This window comes from Solanum stenotomum, chromosome 12, assembly GCF_019186545.1.
Source record: "Solanum stenotomum isolate F172 chromosome 12, ASM1918654v1, whole genome shotgun sequence".
In the NCBI taxonomy this organism is placed as follows: domain Eukaryota; kingdom Viridiplantae; phylum Streptophyta; class Magnoliopsida; order Solanales; family Solanaceae; genus Solanum; species Solanum stenotomum.
The window spans coordinates 32,210,152-32,226,604 of NC_064293.1; the positions used below are offsets into that span (position 1 = coordinate 32,210,152).

General features: G+C 29.0%; 1 protein-coding gene and 1 non-coding gene across 2 annotated transcripts; one reads left to right on the forward strand and one right to left on the reverse strand.

The window, feature by feature from the left end:
* Nucleotides 1–1,874: 1,874 nt before the first annotated feature.
* On the reverse strand, nucleotides 1,875–1,946 carry TRNAH-GUG (transfer RNA histidin (anticodon GUG)). The gene has a single exon. It is a non-coding gene; the product is annotated as a tRNA-His (tRNA).
* A 10,555-nt stretch (nucleotides 1,947–12,501) lies between these two features.
* LOC125848348 (protein COBRA-like) lies at nucleotides 12,502–16,168 on the forward strand. Its single transcript, XM_049528200.1, has 6 exons — nucleotides 12,502–12,758; nucleotides 13,643–13,722; nucleotides 14,028–14,484; nucleotides 14,728–14,887; nucleotides 14,999–15,276; nucleotides 15,514–16,168. The coding sequence occupies exons 1-6, from the start codon at nucleotides 12,692–12,694 to the stop codon at nucleotides 15,804–15,806; spliced, it is 1,335 nt and encodes a 444-aa protein (XP_049384157.1). The 5' UTR covers nucleotides 12,502–12,691; the 3' UTR covers nucleotides 15,807–16,168.
* The last annotated feature ends 285 nt before the right edge of the window (nucleotides 16,169–16,453 follow it).

Genomic DNA, 16,453 nt, shown 5'->3' on the forward strand with positions numbered 1-16,453 from the left:
AATCAATAGGTTGAAGGAACCATTTCTAATAGGTTAAGGGTATTTTTGAGTCTTTCCGATTTTAATTAATATTAATAGTTTATTATTTAATTTTTGTCAATGTAGAATATTTAATCTAGGGAAAAGGGTCTGATATACCCCTCAACTTTGCTATTTGGAGCTGATATGCCCCTCGTTATGAAAGTGACTCATATATACCCTTACCGTTATACAAACGTCTCACATATATCCTTACCGTTACAAAATGAGCTTACATATACCCTTAATTTAACGGAAGTAAAAAAAATATTTTTAAAGTTATGTTTTTGACTTTTAATTTTAAAACAAATCATGTAGGGGTATAGATGATCCTTCTAGCGAATTTCAAGGTATATTTTAATCTCTTTTATACATAAATTATTTTTTGACGTCTTTGATTTTATTTTTTGAGTTTCTTATTCTTTTTTTTCCCTTTCGTTCCTTAGTGTAAAGAGAAAATTTTAAAACTAATTTTTTTGTGGCTATATTATAATTTAAAACTATTTTTTCCGACTATTTTGTTATTTAGTTTTAGTATTGAAAAAAAATTGGGTCATCTATAATAACGTTTACAAGAAAATTAGAGAAACATAAATAAATTTGACCATCAAATAATAACTTTAAATTAGTCATTGAAACAAAAAAAGTAAAAAAAAATTATGTGTAAGGAGGATTAAATATACACATATGAGATTATATTTATTTTTTTAAAAAAATAATTAAAATATTAAATTAAAAATTAATTTTTCCATTTCCGTTGGAGGAAAAGAGTATATGTGCGCGCCATTTGTATAGCAATAGGGGCATATATGAACCACTTTCATAATGAGGGGTATATTAGCTTTAAATGATAAAGTTGAGGGATATATCATGCCCTTTTCCCTTTAATCTATGTAAAATGTCATGTGTCAAAAAATAATTTTAATAAAAGAGATAGTGCATTACACACACCAGTGAGTTATGTTTCTCAAACTAATAAATGATAGTTTAGATATGAAACTCAAACTTTCAATAGTTTAGATATAAAACTCCCAAAAAAGGATAGTTTAAATATGTTTTCGACACTTATCTCAAATTATTACAAGGAACATATTTTTTGCTATCAAACGCAAAAATGGACAAAAAAGATAACTGGTAGAAAGTCTGCATCTTCTGTAGTGAGGGCAGAGCCACCTTGTACTAAGGCGGTTCATCGAACCCTTTTGATGGAAAAATATATTATTTATATATGATTAAAATAACTTTTTATGTATATATTGTATATGTCAAATCCCCTTCGACTACTTCATGTGTCTATTTCTACAGATTTTGAATTCTTTATCAAAAATTCTGACTCCGCCATTGTCTGTAGTATTTCTTTTGTCTAATAATGCATTATTAGGGGCCCTTAAAATAATAGACCCTTTATTAGTGATGTGTGAATATTCACCTTCATAATATTGATAGGAACAAGGAAATAATAGCTAAAATGAGGAGCTTCATTTTCTTTTGCCTATCCATGGTGATGATAACGGAGATTTTACTCTCTGCTTCTTCGGTAACAATGAACGTTGATTTGCGGTCGAACAGCACCGGAGAAATCGATGGTATTAATTGGCAGGTTAGTCTTGCAGGTGGTGGAAATTACCCGTCTTACTCTGCTTTGCAGCAGCCACCGGTCTGCGACGAGGGAGTCTACGGCAGTTGCGTGGACGAGAAGACTGGCAAAATACGCACATGTTCGCTCTACGCTAGATGCGACCGTTCTTCAGGTTGATTCTCATCCGTCAAGTTAGCCGGAATATTGTTACTCTCTTTATCTCAATTTACGTCACACTTTCATTTTTCGACAGTTTAAAGTGGCCAAAAAGAATGTTTGTGGCTGCTGGGATTCGAGCCCAGGTCTCCACGGCCACAACGTGGAATTCTCACCACTAAACTACAGCCACTTTGTTGAGTTTGAGATAGTGTAAAGATTATAAGATTTGTAAAAGATTTAGATATGCTCATATTGTCTTTGTCCCGGTTTATATGGCACAAATTAAATTTCAACTTTAATTTTAATTGTGAATTTATGTATGAAATCTTAAAGTGTGATTTGGAATAAAATTTACATTTATAAATTATCATATGATTTATATTCAGATCTTTTTTTATTTGAATCTCAAAATCCGTAAAATGTAAAATTAGAACGGAGGGAGTATTTAGTTTCTTTTCCTTCATTAATTTATCCTTCTCTAATTTTGTCCTTGGTCTCTTTTGAGTACTTCTCTTTCCTACTCTAAAAACATACTGTCTATCTCCTCTTTTAAAAACTAAATAAAATTAGTAAGTTCTCGTGTTGATTGCAAGTGTTAAACAAATTGTCATTAAATATAACTCTAAATAAATAAAAAAATTGACTCATAAATCGAATATTACTCAAAATTATATAATAGTACTACTTGTTCTCTAAAATAATAATGTGGGAAACTATAACAATTATGCAATATGGAGTTTGGTAAGCTTTCACAATCATAGGCAAAAGATAATAATTGAGATCGTACGTCGATAGCAGCCACAAAAATCTTATTTGGAGTATTCTTTTTATATGGACTTAATGTAATAGAAAATAATATAAAGTCGTTTCGAGAATAAATGAAAATGAAGTGGTCATTCAATGGAGTTTTACACTCTGTTTGGATCATTGATACCCATTCTTTCATAATGTATTGTATTGTACTCTATTGTACTACTGTACTGTATGGTAGATACAATGTTTGGCACTGTATTGTTTGTTGTTTAATAACATTTTAATTGTTTGGTTTGATTGTATCGTACTGTATTGTAATTTATAAATTTACTAAAATATCCTTAATTATTCTAGGGTAGGAGGTTTGACTAGAATTAAATAATATAAGGTAAAAGGTAAAATAATATTTTGAAATATTATGTAAAGATATAATTGAAAAAAGAAATTAAGTAACAATTAGAACACACCAAATCGATTGTTCCATTAAATAGGGGTTTTCATTGTTACGTAACAACGAAATTTAACAATACAATACAATACATTTTAAGTAACAATCATAACAAACATTGTAGGTATAGTAACAATACAATACAATGGGTAACAATGATCCAAACAGAGTATTAGGGAGCTAAATTAGCATGATTAATCAACGAACTTATAAAAATTTGAGCGGATTAATAATTCATTTATTTATTATATTTGATTTATTTTGATTCGCCCAATTTAAATTATCCAAAATTGAGGTAGGTTAATGTCTCTTCCTTTTCCCATCCCCCTTCTTTTTGACAATGAAATGAATACAACACAAGTTTTTGTAATCTAACGTAAGAGTTAAATATATAATACTCTGCAAATACAATTAGCAGTAAAGTAGAAAGAGATACTAGTCTGTCTGGCCATAGAAATTATTTATTTATTTTCGAATGATTTTCCACTTATTTGAATTCAGCGTTTGGTCATGAAAATTTCAAATCCAACTTGAAGTTGTATTTTAAAATTGAAAAACAACCTGTAACATGTGCTTCCAACAGACTTTTCATTTTTGAAGTTGTATTAATTAAGTACATTCACGGATAAAAATGTTCGAAATATTATTTGTAATAAATATAATCAAACACAACTCAATCTTCAACTTCAACTCCATAAATTTCAAATAAAATGAGAAATATTAAATAATAGTTCCCTACTCCCCTAGTGCTAATATTATTGGACAAAGAAAAAAGATTAAGGATTCAAGTATAACCTATCGAATATTGATTTGAGATGAACTTCTATGATGTGCTAATACTGAACATAGAAAAAATTATTGAACCTTATTAGTGAAGAGAACATATATGCTCTACTTGGCTAATGAAGAATATAATTGCTCTATTTTCAATATCTCAAGGACATATTTGCTTCATTTTCAAGGATAATTTTATGTAAAAAAAAAGTAAACGGATGAAATACATATATAAATTATCATATGATTTATATTCAGATCTTTTTTTATTTGAATCTCAAAATCCGTAAAATGTAAAATTAGAACGGAGGGAGTATTTAGTTTCTTTTCCTTCATTAATTTATCCTTCTCTAATTTCGTCCTTGGTCTCTTTTGAGTACTTCTCTTTCCTACTCTAAAATAATACTGTCTATCTCCTCTTTTAAAAACTAAATAAAATTAGTAAGTTCTCGTGTTGATTGCAAATGTTAAACAAATTGTCATTAAATATAACTCTAAATAAATAAAAAAAATTAACTCATAAATCGAATATTACTCAAAATTATATAATAGTACTACTTGTTCTCTAAAATAATAATGTGGGAAACTATAACAATTATGCAATATGGAGGTTGGTAAGCTTTCACAATCATAGGCAAAAGATAATAATTAAGATCGTATGTCGATAGCGGCCACTAGGGGTGTTCATAGTTTGGATAAAAACCGATCCAAATCGAAAAACCAAACCAAACCGATTAAATGAACCGATTTAATTTGGATTTTGGATTGGTTTGGTTTTAGATTGTTAAGAACCGATAGTATTTGGTTTGGTTATATGGTTTTGTTCGAAAAAAATCGAAGAAATAACCGAACCGAATCGATTATCGAACCGAACCAACAAGTTATATACATAAATTTTATTATTATACATACATGATATATTATATTCATAAACAACTTTAAAGATTTTATATATGTTTCATCAAAATTTATTTTTAATTTACTTATGAAANNAAGAACCGATAGTATTTGGTTTGGTTATATGGTTTTGTTCGAAAAAAATCGAAGAAATAACCGAACCGAATCGATTATCGAACCGAACCAACAAGTTATATACATAAATTTTATTATTATACATACATGATATATTATATTCATAAACAACTTTAAAGATTTTATATATGTTTCATCAAAATTTATTTTTAATTTACTTATGAAAGAAAAAATGTCCAAGGTGAGAACATTTTTCTTATTGGTTTCATGTATATGAGTGTCTATGAAAATTCTTTGTGGGACTAAAAATGTCATTGTCTCTTCCTTCTATGCCAAAATAGTGAATTTTGAAGTTTTATTCAGTAAATTCAATGATCGAAAGTTCTGTAATGCCAGTCATTCTAACTATTTTTTTGTTTGAGTGAATTGTTGCCACTTTTTTCACGTTTTGAATGAATTGTTTATTTTATTTTTATGTATGGTTAATAACCGAACCAAACCAAACCAAAATCGAAAACAACCAAACCGATAAATGTATATTATATTTGGTTTGGTTTGGTTTGGTTTGGTTTTGATAATTTTAAAACAGTTTAAGTTGGTTTGATTTTGGTTTTGACCAATAACCGACCCAAACCAAACCGTGAACACCCCTAGCGGCCACAAAAATCTTATTCGGAGTATCCTTTTTATAAGGACTTTAATGTAATAGAGAATAGTATAAAATTGTTTTGGAGAACAAATGGAAATGAAGTGATCACTTAATGGAGTTTTAGGGAGTTAGATTAGCATGATTAATCAATCAATTCGTAATAATTTGAGCAGATTAATAATTCGTTTATTTATTTTATTATATTCAATTTATTTTGATTCGCCCAATTTGAATTATCTGAAATTGAGGCAGGTTAATGTCTCTTCCTTCTTTTTGACAATGAAATGAATACAAAACAAGTTTTTGTAATCTAATGTAGGAGTTAAATATATAATACTCTGCAAATACAATTAGCAGTCGACTAAAAAGGATACTAGCTAGTCTGGCCATATAAATTATTTATTTATTTAGGAATGATTTTTCACTTATTTGAATTCAACGTTTAATTTGATAATGAAAATTTCAAATTCAACTTGAGTTGTATTTCAAAATTGGAAAACAAACTATAACATGTTTTCCAACACATCTTTTATTTTTGAAGTATTTAATTTAGTACATTCAAGGATAAAAATGTTCGAAATATTATTTGCAAGAAATATAATAAACACAACTCAATCTTCAACTTCAACTCCACAAATTTCAAATAAAAAGGAAAATATTTGGAATCAGTGTGCGCCTATTAAATAACAGTTCTCTACTACCCAGTGCTAATATTATTGGACCAAAAAAAAAAGATTAGGATTCAAAATTATAACCTATTTTGGGTTGTATTGAACCTTATTAGTGAAGAGAACATATATTCTCTACTTGGCTAATGAAGAATATAATTGCTCCATTTTCAATGTCTCAAGGACATATTTGCTTCATTTCAAGGATAATTTTATGTAAAAAAAAAAGTAAATGGATGAAATAAATATTTCTCCGATTTTATAATTAGGCTAAATACATTAATAGTACTTTAAACTTGTCACTAATTTTCAATTAAACATTTGAACTATGATATGTTTCAATTAAGCAACTGATCATATGATAAAGTGTGGAAGATTTTTTGCATGTGTTTGTCTCCTATTTTAATTGTACACGTCAATATTAATTAGAACATACATAAAATTTTACAGCCTATTAAAGCTAAGTGTATCCCCATTAAAGAAAGAGACATAGTTGAAGTGATTAACGTAGCACTTGAGAACATACATAACAATCTTTATCTAATAAAATATTTTATNCTAGTATATTAAATAGTTGAGCACCCAGAAATAATAAGGTGTCTTAGCTGCTTTGATTTGGAAGCTGAATATCCAGTGCTCAACACGCGAGAGTTTGGGCGTTTGAATCTCAATTGAAGCATTAACTTTTTTCAGTTTTGTCACTAACGTCTTTCATATATTACTAGACATTTTCTCTTCTTTTTTCTTTTTTTCAATCTTGGCCCTTTTTTCCGCTTAACATTTCAATCTTAAATTTTTTGTTTAGTTTATTTTTTCACCTTTTTAATTTCCTATATCTCATTTATTACAACAAAAAAACTTAAGCTTTTAAAACTTCAGAGCATAAATATTTGTAATTGTTAATTTGCGATATGATACAATTATTCAATATCTTCAAAATATGAAAGGTCGTCGAGAATCATACTACTAGAAGGTTCTTTTTCTAAAAAAAAAAAATAAAAAAAAAAAAATAATATATATATATATATATATATTAATCGTAGTTCACTCGGTAACTTATGACTAGAAGTCTTAGTTTTAATAATAAGACTTTTATTTTCACTTTAATTAAAATAATTATATATTTATATTAAGAAGTGAGCACCCATGATCTTAAAATCCTGGATCCGCCACTGATCCCCATTAAAGAAAGGGACATAGTTAAAGTGATTAACGTAGCACTTGAGAACATACATAACAATCTTTATCTAATAAAATATTTTATCATATATTCAGGTACTATATCAAAATATATATGTTATAATTTTAACATCTATATGAAAATCACTGACTAATTTAAGAGATTCTACGCATATTCAGCCATATAGTGAAAAGGCCCATTTTTTCCTTTTACAATCATTGTCTCAGATGTCATGGGCTGCTATCTACCCATTATGTCCAAACAATTAATGGGCTTCCTTTGTGGTCACCTGTTATTAGGGGTATAAAATCGAACCGAAAATCGAACCAAATTACAAATCGAGTTAAATTGAGAAAAAAAACTCAATTAGTGGTTGGTTTGACTTGATTTGGTATTGAAAAAAAACTCGACTATATTTGGATTGGTTTGGTTTTAACTAAAACAAAATCAATCCGAGATCAAATCAACCCGACATTATATATATAATTTTAAAATTTTATTTTATACATAAAAATATTTACTTTGATATAATTTTTAAATATTTCTTATACTTTTTCATAATTTTTATCTTTTAATATATTATTTCAAGTTTGAAACTTATAATTCTGAATTGTTCAATAGAGATTATAGTGCTGGTAATTATAATAAAGCTTAAATCAAAATCAAATTAATACTAATGCAAAAATAAAATCAATTCAACACTAAGAATGACAATAATATTGAATATTTGTTCTTTGGTTTTACATTGGTTTAGACAATTCAAATACATAATCTAATTTAATTTCCTTTAATATTTAGTCATGTAACTAATACTTATTAAACTTATTTTAGCATGATTTAGTACTTTTAAATTATGATCATTTTCATTATGAGTTATGACTTGTTAATTTGCAATATTTATTTTATGTGATTTCATTATTATTATTTTTTTATTAGATATTTTAGTGTCATTACTCATATCATATTTTGTGTTATTTTCTCAAGAAACACCTTAGATTATTGTATTTTGGTAGGACTAAAGAAATATTTGAAGTACAAATAAATTATATGTTTGTATGAATACTTTACCGAAAAAAACTCAAAAATCTGAAAAACCCGAAAAAATCCGAGTTTTATTGGTTTGATTTGGTTTATAGATTTAAAAATTCGACACAAATGATTTGATTTGATATTTGAAAAACCCCATCACGTACACCCCTACATGTTATAAATCATGAAGTGGTTTTCATCTCTAAATTTACCATCAAACCAATTTAAATTATATTGTATAAATTGGGATAAAAAGAGTACGAATATATGTTGTGTTTATTTTCAGTCTAATATTTGCCATGGCAATTGAAAGATTATTAATACTTTCTTGTCAAATAATATTTGTTCACTATTAATTTTACACATTTTTTAAGAAACTATAAATAGAAGGATTATGTTACTATATTACTCTTTGAATATAATAAATACAATGTCTTGAAAAATATAATAGAAAAATAACTATAATTAATGATAAAGGTAAATTAAAAACTAAGTATAAAATTAACTCTAAGGAAAATGTTTTCAATATTTAAAAGTTATGAAAAAATGTAAAACGTTAAAAGCAATGCAAAAGATGAAACAAAAATGCAATTTCAATTTCGAGAAAAATCAAGTTTTAATAAACAAAGAGATAATAATTTGATGCAATTCGTCCAAGTATAAAAGGGAATAGCTAAAGTATTTGGCACGGAGAAATATTTTCAATATTCCCATGGTCAAATATTTTTTGTAGGAAACCATATTTTTATAATTTTAAAAGTAAATATTTATAATAAAGATGATATTCTTTAACCTGGGCGAATTTTCTAAGACTATACTTATCTGTTTATTTAACTTATTCACTACACTAAAATATATGTTCATTTTTAATTATTTAATTTATTATTTAGTTTTTTATTTATCCTTATTATTAACTATAACATTTTTAAAATTATTAAATTTATTATATTTAAAAAATATTATTTTATTTTATTTATTATTTTTTAAGGAGTGTGCCAAATCAATACCCGATAAGTAAATATAGACAAATCCACAGAGTGAGTATTATTTTAGTAGCACTTCGTTCCAAAATAGTTGACACCTTGCACTTTTTGCGAGTCAATTTGATTAATTTTAAAAACTAAATAAAATTAAATTTTATTCAAATATTATAGAGAAAGCAATATAAATTATAATTTTTATGATATCAAAATAAAAATATGGGAAATCTTACCTGAACTCCCACCTTATTGATCAAGATTCGATTCTCCACATTATAATTCCTTTCCTCATTTCTCCTTCTCCACCCTTATTAAAAATATAATAATAAAAAAATTATCATTTAACTTATATTTAATCATGACAATTATTTTGAAACAAATAGTAATTACTTTTAAGGGAAAATTGTATATAATAGCAAACTATTAATTCAAATTAAATGCAATAACCACAGTTTGATTTTAATTGTAACCCGTAGCAAATTGTTGTCATTGGCCTCTCTCCCTGAAATTCTCGCTCGCCACTCTCCCTCTCTCGCTCGCCAGTCTCTTCCTCGTCTTTCTCACTTTATACAAACACAAATGTATAAAATGCGTTTGTGTTTGTATAAAGCGAGAGAAAAATGTATATACAAATACAAATACATGTATTTTCGTCCTATACACTTATAATTATATAAATATAAATCTTCCCTTTCCCAGTTCTCTTTTGTCTTTCTCTCTTTCTCACTTTATACAAACACAAATTATATAAATTACAATGTATAATTTGTGTTGTATAAAGCGAGAGAGAGATATTTGATATACAAACGTTTTATTTCGATTCAATTGTATAAAAATTCAATTTTTATGCAGATATACAAACATGTAAAATCGAATTGAGAGACTGCCAGCGATTAATACAAACGAGAGAGTGCCAACGATTTATACAAACGAGAGGCAGGGGCGGCTCAACAAATCTCGTGGCCTAAGGAAAAATCATACTAAGAGGCCCTTAAATTTATTTTATAAAATTTATACACTAATAAGAAAATCTATTTTCTACACAATAGATTAATCATTTAAGACAAAAAAAATATCAAATTTCACACAAAAAAAAAGAAAGAAAGGAAGAAGAGTACAAAAGATAAAAGTGATGGATTATCGATGTTAAGCTTCAAAACTCAAATTGTAATTTTAATTTGGCTATCATCACAAATAAGAAAAAGAAAATAACATACATAACTTAATAGTTGAAGTTTTGAGCATGGACACTAACAAAAATATCCAAATTTATGATTAATTTAAATGATATAATTTATTTCATTAGGCAGTACGTGAATATCTAAAACAAATTATAAATTTTTAATATAATATATTAAATTAAAACGAAATGGAAACTTGTGCATGAATATTTTTGTGTCGTGTAGTTTAAGAAAAGATTGAAAAAAATTCATTACGTTATCAATATATATAACTTAGTTTCTATATATAAAGGATAAAATTTAAAATTGAAAGTTAAAACAAATATATCAAATAATGGGTGAAAAGATTATGAGAATTTATGAACATATTAGTAAAAAATATTTTCAAACAAATAATAATAAAAAATATACAATAACAATTTTATTTATATAAATTATATTAATATATAATTAAATTAATAATAATAATTTAAACAAATTTCGGGACTTCAAATTTTTGAGCCCTAAGGCAATGGCCTCACTTGCCAAGCCTTAGAGCCGCCCCTGATGAGAGGCTGCCAGCGATTTTATACAAATTTGATGTCCCAACAATTTATACAATCTGATGCTCCATAACAAATATAAAATTTGCTATAAAACACAATTATACAAACTATAACTATAATATACAAATATAATTTTATATTTGCTATATGTGAAAGCTGCTCTTAATTTAATTGATGAAATCTTGAAGAGGAGTCCATATGATTGGTATTTAATTTGCTTCTTTGTACATTATGACGTGGCATTTTTGGTCTCACCGACACTGAATTCGCAAATTCTAGTAGGTCTGTATTTATTTAGTCCACAAACTTATTACAACACACAAAATAAAATAAAACAAATCAAATGGTTGTTGGTTTGTCTTTCTCTTTCCTCACTGTCGGCAGCTATTCAAAGATTATTTCTTCTTTCTTTGCCCTACACCTAACTTTAATTACTCTTTTTAATTATTTGTAATTTTCTCAAATATCATCACATGAATTAATATATTAAGTATTTCATCCGTTTAATGATAGTTGTCCATTATACTAATAATAAATATTTAATAATATTTGTTCATTTTATGAAATTTATGGATAATTTTACACTTAATTCTAATTTATTCTTATCATTAATTATAGTCATTTTTTCATTATATTTATTATATTCAAATGGTGATATAATAAAATTACTTTTGTATTCATAGTTTCTTAAAGGGTGCAACAACTACAATTGAATAGAGGGAGTACGTTTATTTTAATTTCTTTATTACGGTTAAAAAGTTCTTGTCTACATTTTTATTTCCTATTTGCTAGCAAATTAGCAGCTACACAACGAATTGAAAAAGACGAGCGACTATTTAATTTTTAGAGCACAAATTAAATGCATTCTTTATACTCTTTTGTCCAACAATACTATTTTGCACATTTTTTAAGAAGCTATAAATTGGAGGATTATTTTATTATATCGCCTTTTGAATATAATAAATATAATGTCTTAAAAAATGTAATCGGAAAATGACTATAATTAATTATATGGGTAAATTAGAAACTAAGTGTAATTAATTATATGGGTAAATTAGAAACTAAGTGTAGAATTATTAATTGATTTCAAAAAGTGGACAAGTATAGTTAGACATCCCAAAATAGTATAGTGCATGGGCAACGATTATAATTGGACGGAGGAAATATTATTCTTGCTGTCTATTTTTATTTATCCATTATTTTAAGAATATATTTTTATTTATTACTTTTAATATAAAAAATATAATTATTTAAATATTTTTCACTTAATATTAATTACTTATTCTTTAAATTATTTTTTAAATATCTAATACTAAAGTCATGTTAATTACATTATATTTTATTGGATATATAAAATTAAAATGTGATAATCAAAAGTGAACGGAGAAAGAACATATGAATACTTGGCTGGGAAGACAAAGGGAGATTCGGGTGGAAAAGTGCTAAATTTACCGATTCAAGAAGAGTGTTGGTTTACATTTTTTTTTAAAAAAATTATTAAGTTTTTCTTTCTTTTCTAACTTTAATTAATTTAATTACAGTAGTTAGTGGGTGGTTATTGTCTTAAGAGACTTTATTAAAGTCCACTTTAGCTTCAATAGACTAACTTGCCATGTGAGCTCACTTCCAGCTGCCACTCACCGCCAAGATTTTTCTCCTCCTTTTTACTCTCATTTTCTGCACCATTTTAGCAGATCTTGAACATACATTGGTTACAAAAACCTCGAGAAAATCTGTTGCAGCTACAGAGGGGTACATGGAGTTCTTCAGATCTACCATATTATTAGGCTTCTTGCTGTCATGCTTCAGCTTTTCAGCAACAGGTTTGCTAATGACTTTACCCTTTTTTTCTGCTATCAATTTTTCATTTTTTTTGTGAAATTGGAATGTGGGGTTCAGTTAGTTTTTGATTTTGAAGTATTTGGTAATGCTGACAGTTCTTGATGGCTTTTTCTAGGAGGATTAGGATTTTTACTGTGATTTTAAGTATAAAGATTTGATTTTTATGTGTTGGATTATGTCATATTTCTGTTGTTGGATTTGATGAAGTGAAATCACGCTGGACTTAAAGATTGATCTGCTTCTAGCTAATTAAAATATAGAGGAGCAAGTCAAATGAGTTCTTGATTTAGGAATTTGCTGGGAAATTGAACTTGATTTGAGATTTTGTAGGGGCAATTGAACTTAAAAGTTAGATCTTTAATACTACACTATTGATTGATCCCCTAAAGATACACTTGTGGATAGTGATCAATCTCACTGAAAAGGATTTCAGATCAATCCTGTTTTCCTTTCACTTGAGGTTTTGCTCTACCCTATGATTCACGATTATACAGGAAGTTGAATGTTTCCTTTTCAAGTCAATGTGCTTTAATAATTGAATTGTCCGACACAATGATGTCATGACTAATAAGAATCCAATGCTTCAGCAATCTCCTAAAGATGAGATCGAAGAAGATCGTTAAAGTTTGGCTCCGTACCTGTATAAATATGTCAATTCTGATGGCTGGTTGAATATGAGCCTGGGGAAAATATTTAGAACTGGTGAATTGAGTCGAACAATGATTTAACTCCTTACACTGTCTAGGGAAAGTTAAACTATTTGATTTCACTCTTTTCTAATACTTAAGTGTAAAGATCTGTTTGTCTGCGCATGTCCCCGTGCCTTTTTACAAGTTTCACATTTTTATTTCTGGTTTTCTTGTAGATGCCTTCGATGCACTTGATCCCAATGGGAACATCACAATTAAATGGGATGTCATCAGCTGGTCACCTGATGGATATGTTGTAAGTAGTAGTCTCTCTCCTCTCCCCTTCCCACTTTTTCTGTCAAAACTTATGTGGACTAAAACAAGTTTGAATCTATTGCGCTGCAGTTTCTAAGTTTCATTGACAATTACCTTTCCACTCTTTAGTTGTTTCAAGTGTTACTGCGTGTAAAATTAGCACATACAACAAAAGCGCCCGTGGCTTCAGCCTGCCAGACATAGAACTTTAGTGTCTTTTTAGTCTGTATTTAACTCTACTTCTCCTACTCCTTATTAGTACCAACAAATTGTAAGTTTCTGATCATTTTCATTGCCAATGGACAGGCTGTTGTGACTATGTTCAACTTCCAACAATATAGACATATTCAAGCACCTGGTTGGACGTTGGGATGGACATGGGCGAAGAAGGAGGTGATATGGGGCATGATGGGAGCTCAAACAACAGAGCAAGGAGATTGTTCAAAATTTAAAGGAAACATTCCCCATTGCTGCAAGAGGGATCCAACCGTCATCGATTTACTGCCCGGAACTCCTTACAATCAGCAGATTGCAAATTGCTGTAAGGGAGGAGTGATCAACTCATGGGGACAAGATCCTGAAACTGCCGTTAGCTCATTCCAAGTCAGTGTTGGTTCAGCAGGAACAACGAATAAAACAGTTAGAGTTCCTAAGAACTTCACCCTTAAGGCACCAGGGCCTGGTTATACTTGTGGACCCGCTAAAGTTGTTAAACCCACTAAGTTCTTTACTAATGATGGGAGACGAATAACACAAGCCATGAGTAAGTTACTACATGCATTCTTCATTATGGTCAATGATTCATCTAAGTCAGTTGCTAAAATTTCTCTTTGTCCATGAAACAAATGAGAATTCTAGAATGCCTTGGTTCTTTAAAGGCTATTAGTTTTCCTTGCAAAGCATTTGCATTATTTTCCAAAACACCTTAACTACACAATCTTTGTCATTAATATTTTTATAATTACCATGAGCATTAATTTCTAATTATTTATGTTGTTGATGACAGTGACCTGGAATGTCACATGCACATACTCACAGTTCCTAGCTCAAAAAACTCCTACATGCTGTGTCTCCCTTTCATCCTTCTACAATGACACCATTGTACCGTGCCCAACATGCACTTGTGGCTGCCAGAAGAATGGCACTCAGCATGGAAATTGTGTAGAGTAAGTCCTGCAAAACATGTCTTTTTTTTCTTTCAATTTTTTGTCACAGTTTCTTTTTTTAAAAAACTTTGGTTATTTACTTCCTGATAGTTCTTCCTTTGCTCCTCGCAGTCAAGATGAACCACACTTAGCTTCAGTTGTTTCAGGCCTTGGAAAAAACAATTATGCTCCTTTGGTTCAGTGCACAAGTCATATGTGCCCTATTAGAATTCACTGGCATGTGAAACTCAACTACAAGGAGTATTGGAGGGTGAAGGTCACTATAACTAACTTCAATTACAATATGAATTATACGCAGTGGAACTTAGTTGTCCAGCATCCCAACTTTGACAACCTCACTCAGTTATTCAGCTTTCATTACAAGTCATTAACTCCTTATGGAGCAATAAGTAAGTTATCTATCTATTGTTGCAATTAAATCTCTAATGAGCAGTTTCTGCCATTTCATTTGTGGTCGAGTGAGCTAGTTGCTACTACTTTACTGTTAAATACATTCGATGAATTTTCAGCAGTTTCTTTTCTACACTTCTAAAGAATTTTATTTCATACTGCTGGTTGAAAATACTATGATTTCTCTATCAATTGAGAGATTGAAGGATATGGCTAATCTCGTGGAATTTTTACAGATGACACTGCTATGCTCTGGGGTATGAAATTCTACAACGATCTGCTCATGCAAGCTGGTCCATTAGGAAATGTCCAGTCTGAGCTGCTATTCCGCAAGGATATGTCGACATTCACTTTTGAGAAGGGGTGGGCTTTTCCACACAGAGTTTATTTCAATGGTGATAATTGTGTCATGCCACAACCTGAGTCATATCCATATATGCCAAATGCTGGTACTGTATGGAAGGTTTCTTCGTTAAAGCTAGTGGTGATGTTGATGCTCTCTACGGCTTTCTTCTTTGCAACCGTCTAGAAACCGGATAAACACCAAGTTCCTGTCTCAGTAAGTTATCTTTGGGTTGATTCGCTTGCACAGCCGAGGAAAACTGATCAGAGAGTTAGATGTCTGGGCAGAGTGATGCTGACCATTCTTATGGATTCGGGTATGCTTGTTGAAGACGAATTTTAATTTCCTCTGTATGCTGTTTGAAGGGCTGGTGCAAATGGTGCGATAATTTTCATTCAGCAGTTTGTATCAAATGTTTTTTCTACTGTGGTAAAGTCATTTTTGTTATGTAGATTTTCTTAAGTTCACAGTTATATCAGGGTTGTATGAGAATAAAGACTATTCAGAAACAGATAGAGTTAATTATATGATATTCTTTAGTTCTCTTATTTTTACACAGTTATCACCATGTAACCACTTCTTCTATTTTGTAAAAAAGGTTTCATTTGTTCAAGCCAGGTTCATTCTCTGTAAATTTTGCGTATTATTGTCGTTATAATCAGCTGTCATAATGTGTTTTTATAACATTTTAATAGTACGTTCTGTACAATTAAGTTACAGGTAAAATTAAATGATCTATCAATGAAGTTTGAGACGAACGCGAAGAAGATGATAGCCAAATCAGGGTAATTAAGGCTGAATTGAATGTAGAGAAGAGAAGATCAAATATTATT